This window comes from Rutilus rutilus (assembly GCF_951802725.1).
Source record: "Rutilus rutilus genome assembly, chromosome: 15".
In the NCBI taxonomy this organism is placed as follows: Eukaryota; Metazoa; Chordata; class Actinopteri; order Cypriniformes; family Leuciscidae; genus Rutilus; species Rutilus rutilus.
Window position 1 is genome coordinate 23,960,208 of NC_140220.1, and position 9,936 is coordinate 23,970,143.

Genomic DNA, 9,936 nt, shown 5'->3' on the forward strand with positions numbered 1-9,936 from the left:
ATCAAAGGATCAAATAATGCTGGTCTTAAACATTTAAACAATGAACAAACAAGCCACATGCCATTCTCTTTCTGTTTATCTGTCTACAGCTTATGTAATACTAAATTAACACCAATCCAGTTGGCTGGTAACTTTAGAATTGCAACATACAGTATTACGCAACTTAAACTGAATTGTATGAATGATAGGCCCAACCTCGATTTGATGGAGATTTGGCCAAATACAAAAATTTGGACTTCCAAAATCCAAATGGCCTGGAAAGTGAGCGATCGCTCGGTGGTACCTGTCTGGAAGAGACAAGAGCTCATCAGGATGAATCATTAATGAAGGGCTCTGGGAGCCAGAGGCTTGTTTCTCTGACTGTAGGAAGACTGATGTAGCAGACTCATCTCTACCTGCCTAATGATCAGAGCCAATCCTGACCTCCCTGGGGCCCTAAGCTAAATTCTGTTAAAGGGGCCCTCCTACCTGACCCATGAGCGATGTAAACCATTTGCCATTGCCACACAGTCACACCTGACACCCCAGTGCTCCCACTACAATCCTCCCTCCTTTAACTAGTACTAATGAAAATTGTAATTCCTGAAATCAGAAATTGACATTGTTACTAGAAAAAGTACATTCTTAATATCAATAATCAATAATTGTATTATTGATATCAAAAATGCATCCTGTGAATGAATAAAAGATAAAATGGCTTGCCATAGCATGCCACTGTGTTTTAAATTATAAAAGCAATACTTGATACTTGATGGTTATTATTTACTGAGGGATGTGCATCCATATTGACCAGTATGTCCAGCCCATCAACATTTTAAATGCAATATAGCCTATAAATCAATAGTCAATGTCAATGCATTGCTTTCCATCTTGCTTTATTGCAGAGTTGTAACTAAACCTTGACTTGGAGACTAAATAATCATTGTCTTGTTTTAAAAGTATGTGCGCCTATAATGAGGAGTGCCATCACGATATTGTACTGGTCCCCACAGATGTTTTGCTGGAAAGTGAGTGTTTCATTTCGCGGTTATCTTTTCCGAGCTCCAGTTTATAAACAAACACCGTTGCCCTTTGTCGTTTATCAAACGTAATAAATAGTTGTATTTCACTCTCACTTTTTTTTTGTCACACAAAGTCACAGAACACAGCCCTGGAAGTGGCCGGCATTAGCAAGCAAGACACAGTTTCGCTTAATTTTCTCATTGATGTTGTAAACTTTGATTGACACGCTTTGACACGAGGGAGAGGCGGGGACTTGAGTAATTTGCGGGGCCCTACTCAACTTGCGTAGTGTGCGTATAGGGCTGATCGGCTCTGCTAATGATGAATAAAGCACTGGTCCCCACTGAAATATTAACACACCTACATACACCCCCTATAAACACACAGACTGTAGAACAGATGTGTCGGTCCATTACTATAATATTAAGGAAAACTGGTTCTTTTAAAAATTCTTACAGAGTTCTTGATAGGTTTTATCAAAGGTTCCTGTCATAGTTCTTAAAGATGCTATATTATGCCCTTTTACAAAGTCTTGATTTTGTTTTTGGGGAATATTAGAATTTTCTATTAGAGGACTATTAGAGGTTTTCATGCTTGAATGTTGAAAAAACATTCAACAGCAATTGAACTGAACATTGCTGCAGCTCCTCTCTTCACAGTCTGTCAGTAACGCTCTGAGGTGCGTTTCCCGTACAACGACGTAACTCGCTGCTCAACTACCATAATACGATGCATCGTTGAAGAAATCAACTAGCTAGTCACGACTGTTTCCCGAAACCATATTGTCGCAAATTGGTCGTTCAACCACGTTGGTTAATGATGTCACGTACGTGGTGGAGTAACTTTCAATTAATCTGTTTGAGATTGAATTAATGCTAGATGTTTTGCTATAAATTGCTGGCATGGCATCTAAGAACTATTTCTCATTTTAGCTTTATTTCAAGATTCAATCATTGGCTCGTTCTTACGTACTAGAGCATGTACGCATATGCGCAGTCTTCAAAAACGGTGCTTTAAATCTCTTGACAAACTAAAAGACGTAAATTACATTTGTAGGTATTCTAAATAAAAGATATAGATCGTACTGAATGTCAGCTTGCTTATTTTGCTCAAGATAAGGATTTAGTAAGTCCACATGTCATGCAAACTAGAAACTATGCTTCTAACCGCAGGTGGAGAGCTGTCGTTCCAACCACACAACTTTGCGATGCTGTTTGCGATTGTTCGTTGGAACGATGGTTTCGGGAAACACGGACTTGTTGAACTATGCTGATAACGATGGAACTTGCGACAATAGTTGGCTAACAATACTTTCGAGAAACGCACCCCTATTTAGTTCCTGTCTCTATGAAGCCCCTCCTTATGAAAAGCTCAATGTGCTCTGATTGGTCAGCTGGAGCAGTGTGCTGTGATTGGTCAAACGTTTCAAGCGTGTTTCGGAAATGTCACGTCAGTCCTTTACCATAACTGCAAGTTTCAACACACTACTAACGCAACTCAACCAGGCCTCGGCCTTTTATTTTGCACATGCCTTGATTGGAAATTATTAAAAGGAGAAACGTGACGTGTTCGTTCCAGGAAGAAAACTCAAGAGTACAATCGAGGCGTTTCAGGGAGTTCAGAAACAGTGCTTACTGATATAGAGTCTTACTCCCTTTGGTGTTGATTTGTCTGTGTATGATCCTGGTATGATATTGTCTCGGATCATAGTTTCAGAGCACATGATGAGCTAGTAATACTCAGTTTAATGTGCTTGAAGCAGTGTGGCGGCTGGGTACTGTGGGGTTGACAGTCATTGGCAATAGGATTATAATAGCGGTTGACTGAGGATGATGTTGCTCTGTACTGTCTGCACAGTGATGATCAGGAACGGTAAGTGTTCTCGCTGACAGTGACCTTCTGTTGGAATATGAGCCAATAGCAGTTTTGCCAGATCTCAAAAAAAAAACAAAAAAAACAAGCAACCTTTAAAATTGGCTTAAAATAAACAGTAGGTTACATTGCATTTTGCTACAATTTTTTTTTATTTTCAATAGTTATACTCTTTTACAAAAGTAAGTCAAATGTCAATGAATAAATTGCTCTCATACACACACATCTATGGAAAGGACGGGAAAAAAGCACAGATTTTAAAGGTGCAATTAACTACAGCGATTATTAATGACATTATGTCAGAGAACAGAGCAGTTGGAACTGTAGGTGGGGGATTTGACAACTGCAATTATTGTCAATCAAACTTTCGTTTTGCTAAGCCGAAATACACAACTGGAAATAAGTTGAATACAATATGTATCTGTAATTAATACTTTCATTTAGCAAGGAGAAACAACATTAAAATGATCAAAAGGGACAGTGTGCGACTAAAACATACTTTTTTCCTCTTGCGATAAGTCATTCCAAACATCATGGCAATGGATTTTGGTAGGTTTACGTACATCGCAGCCACCGCTCTAGCCATTAGTTTTAATCGAAGGAGATGTAGGCGTGTTATCCAAGCATTAATGGCAAGGAAAGACCCTTATACTTGAGAGCGGCATGTGTGAGGTGTTTCTGGGTGTTTCTCCTTCATATCTGCTTCAAGGTTTTGATATATTGTGGCACTTCTTTGTTGTTTGGCAACTAGTATTCCTGTAATTCTTTTGTCTTTAATGAGTTTAGTAAAGAACTCTGTCTCGTCTTCTGTCCAAACATACCACGCCACCTTTAAAGAATGATCGACTTTCACATACGCAAGGTGACCTGTAAATACTGTAAATTTCAATTGCAGTTTTGCGAGATAATCCTTTTTTGAATTGCCTGAAAAACCACCTCATGCGAGCGTAATATACAGTATATATTTTTTGCGATATATGGGACTTTTTGCAAAATTTACGTGTTTCCATTGGGTGTATTTTCAATTCGCAATTTCAATATGTGCAATTTGAAGGGTAATGGAAACACAGCTACTGTTTGTCTGGAGCTGCAGCTGCCGGAGACTAACAACCAACTCTTGCTTGTATAGACTCTTGTGTACTGTTATGTTCATTTTTTGTTCTTCTTTGTCATTTGTGTCACTTTTATTTTTCGTGCATGTTGGGTGCGAAGAAATAAAGTGAGTGTGTTTGTTTGGGTTGATTTCGAAAATCAACAGTGTTTCTCAGAAATTGCTTACTGCACCTTTAAAGCTACACTGTGTGATATTTTCCCCCATCTAGCGGTGAAATTGTATATGACTACCCAGTGAATATTAGTTTCTGTTCCTTTCAATTTCGAGGGCGTTTTAACTCCTACGGTGGCCGTATTATTCCAAGATTAACATGGCTTCCAGTTCGACTTCGTCCAATTGCGCCTTTAAAACTATCACCTGTGATCCGTCGCAGCACAGATTTATGTTACAAGGTAAACAATACTTTTTCACCATTGACGTGAGGAAAAGTAACGCAAGTTAAATAGAGGTCGTTCTGGCGTTATGCACAACCATGCTATGGTTAGACAAGCAACTATAAAACTTAGAATTTACACAAATAGGCTGAATTACCTGTCGAGAAGAAAGCAGGCAACTTCGGCGTCCGTTTTAAAATCTTTGCTCCTTATGAGCTCTTTCCATCTGGGAAAAGTTACTCCAGTATTGACTTTGGTCTTGCTGATTTGCCTGTCGCGTTGATGTTTTAATTCTCTTTCGCTTCCTTGGCGACTCTGCTACATGTCCTCGAAAATAGGCGTGATCCTCCATCAGCAATCTTTCAAATCTGCCGGCAGTCGCGAGTAATCTCCCCCTCGCATTCGTCTCTGAGTCACTGAGTGTAAAGCGCGAAAGGCGAAGCTTGAATTTACAGGTATGTCCCTCTTTGACTAATGTAGTTTCAAGATGGAGGGGCAACATGGCGACCGGCATTCGAACCCCTCACCCGTATGTACTTTCAATGGCAGATTATAAACTTACGAGAATACTTTATTACTTGAAAGAAGTAAATATGCATTAATGAGCACATATATTTTTGAAAGAACTAAGTGTTTTTTGCTAATCAACTAAAAAAATTACACAGTGTAGCTTTAATGTAGATAGAATTTGTACGTGTATAACAGAAAAAAAGCTGCTTAAGACGTTAGCAAAAAGGACTTTGCTTATAAAAAGTGGACACATCAACACAGTCTTTCTTCCATTTATTTCATTTTCTCTACCACTTTCACTCAGCAGGGTTGACTGATCTATTTCCCTTGCTCTACCTCTCACCTACTTAGTCATCCATTTCTTCCTTCCCCTCTTTATGTACTTCCTCCCACACTCCCTTTCACTTGGCTTTCCTCTTTTTCAGCTTTTTAGTGTTCCATTCATTTTATCTTCTGACTCTTTCTCTCGCTCACTAAAACACTTATCCTGTCATCTCTCGCCCTGTGTGTCCGTTTGAGCGCCCACGATGGGCGGAAATGTCTGTAAGTGAGTGATAATTGCTGTTTGAGGTTCTGATTTCAAACTGTAGGGTTCAGGCTGCAGTCTGGACACACACTGACTGGAAGCTCTAATTGTACCTTATCTAAGCCTTCCTTTGCTACTTTTTTTTATAAATAACCTTTTGATGAAGAGAGAATCCACAGGGTTTTTTGTTGTGAAGTGGGTGGTTCTAATGCAGCTAGTCTGCAATTATTAAATATAAAGATTAAAAACATGGATGAGGTTGTTCTGAGAGCAGAGTGCGAGGCTGGTGAATTTTTGTCACACATTTTGTCTCTGTTTCCAGTGTTTTCTGCAGCAGTTTATCTTCTGAGCAGCTGATGTGGTGTAGCTCTTGGTGTCATGGAGTAAGTTTGTGAATGCAGTGATTTTCAGAAAGACCTCTGTTGCCACCTGGTGTTGATTTGGAAGAAACGCTTGTTTTATTTATGTTGCCAGATTTTTCTCCCTCACATGAGACACAGACCAATTTTTTTTTTTCACACTAACTGTAATTTTCAATTGAGATCTGTGGTACTTTCATATATATTATAAGTAATGTTTATTAAATAGAAATTATTTTCACACACTATATATACATACAGTACATACATGTGTATGTGTGTATAGGGACCGTTGAACAATAAAAATGGATTTTTTTTTAATTTTCAAAAAATGGTCACTTGCAAAACATCCGAAATATAATAACATTTTAACAATAAATGTGTTGTTAAGCAAAAATATGTATTTTATATATATAAATATGTGTCAGACCTCATTAATATATATTAATATATAATAGAAGGTGTGTTAATATATATTAGAAGGTGTGTCAGACCTCATTAATATATATTTCTGTAAACAATAAAAATGTACACTTTAAAGCCCTCAAAAAATGGTCACTGACTAAACATCTATGATAATTCAGATAAACTTTAATAATAAATATGTCGCTTAAGAAAAATGCCGTTGAAAGATTCTTTATGTGTCCACAACTTTTACTAGTAGGGGCAAACGTGTTTCCCATCTGAGAGTTTTGTCATTTATATTTCAGTAACCCTGCTCTGTTTATGTTCAGGGGAAGGACCCTCTTTATGCCCAGATCAACAAGGGGAAGAAGTGAAGGATCATGGGAACTCTGCACAGACGTGATCAGCGCTGGGGGGAGCAGGAGACCAAAACACTGGAGATCAACTCTCTGCCCTGTGTGTGTGTGTGTGTGTGTGTGTGTGTGTGTGTGTGTGTGTGTGTGTGTGTGTGTGTGTGTGTGTGTGTGTGTGTGTGTGTGTGCACCCATCCGTGTGTATATGTTTATGAGAGAGAGAGAGTGTGTGTGTGTGAGCGCGGTCACTCCAGCCTGAACGGTCCACTTCTCCAAGCAGCCATCTCTCTAGAGCCGCCCCGTCCCCCTCACGACTTCCTCCGTTACTCCCTCCGCAAGGATCGAGAGGGACAGACTCTCTCCATACCACTTTGTTTCTTTCTCACCGTGTTTTCTGCACATGACAGCAGGGCATTGTGGGTGATTTCAACCTTACAGCACCCCTCATAGCCTTATGAGCCCAGCTCTGCAGCTTAATTCATGCCCTTCGTCCTACTTCCAGTTTCTGCTGGTCTGACTCTTTACAGAGACCGCATTACGGGAAACTCTCGAGAGGTGCCTGTCGGACCCCCGATCACGCATCCGACCCAAGACCACCATAATCCATCACAGAGCGGATCCATCTGTGACTTACGCGATCCATCCTTTTGGGTTTATTTGGTTTTTCCTCTCACACGTATTTGAGATTCTGCTGCTAGAAAGCTATGCAGAGCTAAAAGAAGAAAAAAACAACAACTAACTTTCTCTCTCGGATGGAGAACAGACACGAGGAATGACTTTTGCCAAATCTCAAGATTTTGGAGCAGCTGAATCTGACAGGCAACGGACATTGCAAAAACCTGTGATTGAACTGTTCCTTCTCTATAGCTTTTGTACAATACTAATGAGAAAACAAAACAAAAACATGACGTTGAAATGGAATTTTTATTTTATAAGTCAAGTGGAGCCCTTGAAGTCGACTTTAGATGTGTTTTAGGGGTAAACATGGCTTTAAAATCTGATCGTTGGTTTGCCAAACTCATTTTGTAAATAATAATAATAATTATTATTATTGATCATAATAATGACGACAATGACAAATAATAATGATGATAATAATAATGGTTCCGATTATAACAGTGTTCATTCCATCCTGTGGACTTCCGTGCCATAAAATAGGCTGGCCTTAGTGATGCAAACTCCTCATGAAACCCAAGCAATATTGACACGTGTCCCAAACTCCCGAGCGGTTTACGTTTGCTTTCTCTGTCTTTTGATTTCAGCAGGATGGTGGAGACTGTCTTTTTAAGTGGCCTGAAACCAACCCAGAGAGACTGTTATTATGTTTTTAATGGCTGAAGTGGTGAATAGATGGCGTCATATTTATGTGATTTCTTTTGGTTTGTTGTCATGAAGCTGGTTAATGTGATTGAGGAAGACCAGAGCATCTCTCAACGTGTATGTTAATGCAGCAATCTCAAATACGCATGTACACAAACACATACAAATTCATTCACAGACCAATATGAGTCAAGTCAATATGACATCAAAATGGGCTCTGTTTGCTTTTTTCAATTCACCTTTCTGCACATTTATCAGAGCATGTTATTCCAAAGAGAAAATGTCTTCTTATTTTTCCATCAAATTGTTCAACTTCCTTTTTGACTAACATAACCAAGGCCGAAAAGCAGATTTCCTGACATTAATTCATTGATGGTAAACTACTTAAAAAAAAATCTGATATATGTAATGCCCACTTTTTACATTTCAGTCAATGTGAATTCCAGTCTCCTATTTGTTGAATATCCTGTGTTTTACTCTGAAATGTAGGCCACATTAAGACTAAAATGGTTTGCGAAGGCTGTTTCATGTTGACTTTAGGGCCGTCTGATCACATTAAATCACACCAGAATATCTGTCTGCGATCCAACCTCCAATCAGAGAAAATCACCATGAATGGCATCTGTTTTCATTGCATCTGAAAAGCTCAGAGCATTTCATTACTGTGACGATAACTTCCTCCTATTTTATGGCCAGAGTCCCATTTTAATTTAAAATAAAAGCAGTTTTGGACCTTCAGGATCTAAATTTTGAGCATTAAGAAGACGAAGGTGAAAATCAAGGTGAATGGGAAGTCCTTTCAATTTCGGTACATTTCTATTTTGCCTTTACCTCAGCTAATGGTTTGGTAATGTAAAAGGACACGTTATTTTTTATCTTGATGATAATGACATTCTACAGTGGATTTTTAGAGCTTTTTTTTTTTCTTTTCTCTTGATTTACGTAACCCACCATGTAATACTGTTACCAATAAACACATCCCAAAATGTTTCCCTGCCTCTCTGCCTTAGCAGCAAAAAATCAGTAAGAAAAGGCTGTTTTATTCTACATGAGTGTGGTCCTCTCTCATGGTTCATCACATGACCAGCTGAATACTACTCTCTTGGTGACCCAACCCCCATTATTACTTTAGGTTAAGGGAAAAATGTATCATGAGCGTGAACAGGACATTTCTAGAATATCAAAAGTAACTTTGATTGCGTTGTTGCATCCACACCACTAGGTGTCAGGATAAAGTTCAGTACCACAGTTGTATCTACAAGTGAAACAGCCAGGCTGAGTTGCAAACAAACAATCAAATTACCACTTGTTACTTCAACCTAAACTCACACTGGATTTGGAAGAGAAAAGAGAACATTTTACTATAACTGAAATGTTGTTTCAGGTGTTAAATGATCTAGCCTCACAATCTAAATTAGATGCAGAATGTGAATTGAATCACCGAACTGGATCCTTGCCAGATAAATGAGCACATTTAGGCATTCCATTGAACACCACTCAAATTCACTCTCAGCTTGCTTATGTGGAAAATGATACATTAGGCCTGCTTAGTTTGTTTTCTCTTTCACAGGAACTGGTTTCAGGAGCAGTTTGTTGTTCTTCTGATCACATTTTAATCAACCTTCTTTATGTCATTTATGAGTGCAAATCAACATCATGTAAGAAATGTCACTTACCAATTCGTATGTCACAGGTCAAATGACCTTGACTCATTAGTAGTAAGATTCCTTCTCAGATATGGAGGGTGATTTACCAGGTTAAGAACTAGTTTCCTTTCTTCTTATGTAAATTCCTGCGCTCTGATTGTTTTGACTTCTTGTATAAAAAAGATGTGCTAGATGTCATGTGTCTTTTAGTCAAAAGTGCTTTAATTCTATATTGTATTGGCCAAAATGAATGTTTGATATTCATTATATTATTTTTTACTTGATACAACCTTTTCTATTCCAATATTTATCTCAAATAAGTGTTAATAATTCCACACTGAAAATATACCCCACTATTATGGCCAGTGAGTATACTGAATTAACGTTTTTCCTATCATTTTTATAGTCAAATAGTATAGGCTTTCAAAAATAAAGCCACCTCAAGAAGAATGAAC

General features: G+C 38.4%; 1 protein-coding gene across 5 annotated transcripts in view; it reads left to right on the forward strand.

Annotated features, from left to right (window-relative positions):
* The window catches only part of dab1a (DAB adaptor protein 1a), a 158,563-nt gene extending 151,334 nt beyond the window's left edge, over positions 1-7,229 (forward strand). For 3 of the 5 annotated variants that reach the window (XM_084432493.1, XM_084432496.1, XM_084432495.1), the window contains one exon: positions 6,492-6,643. In XM_084432493.1, coding sequence (XP_084288619.1) covers positions 6,492-6,536 — 45 coding nt within the window. In that variant the 3' untranslated portion in view covers positions 6,537-6,643. Of the gene's footprint in view, positions 1-6,491 lie in introns of all 5 variants that reach the window. The other 2 variants (XM_084432492.1, XM_084432494.1) reach the window with 2 other exon arrangements.
* The last annotated feature ends 2,707 nt before the right edge of the window (positions 7,230-9,936 follow it).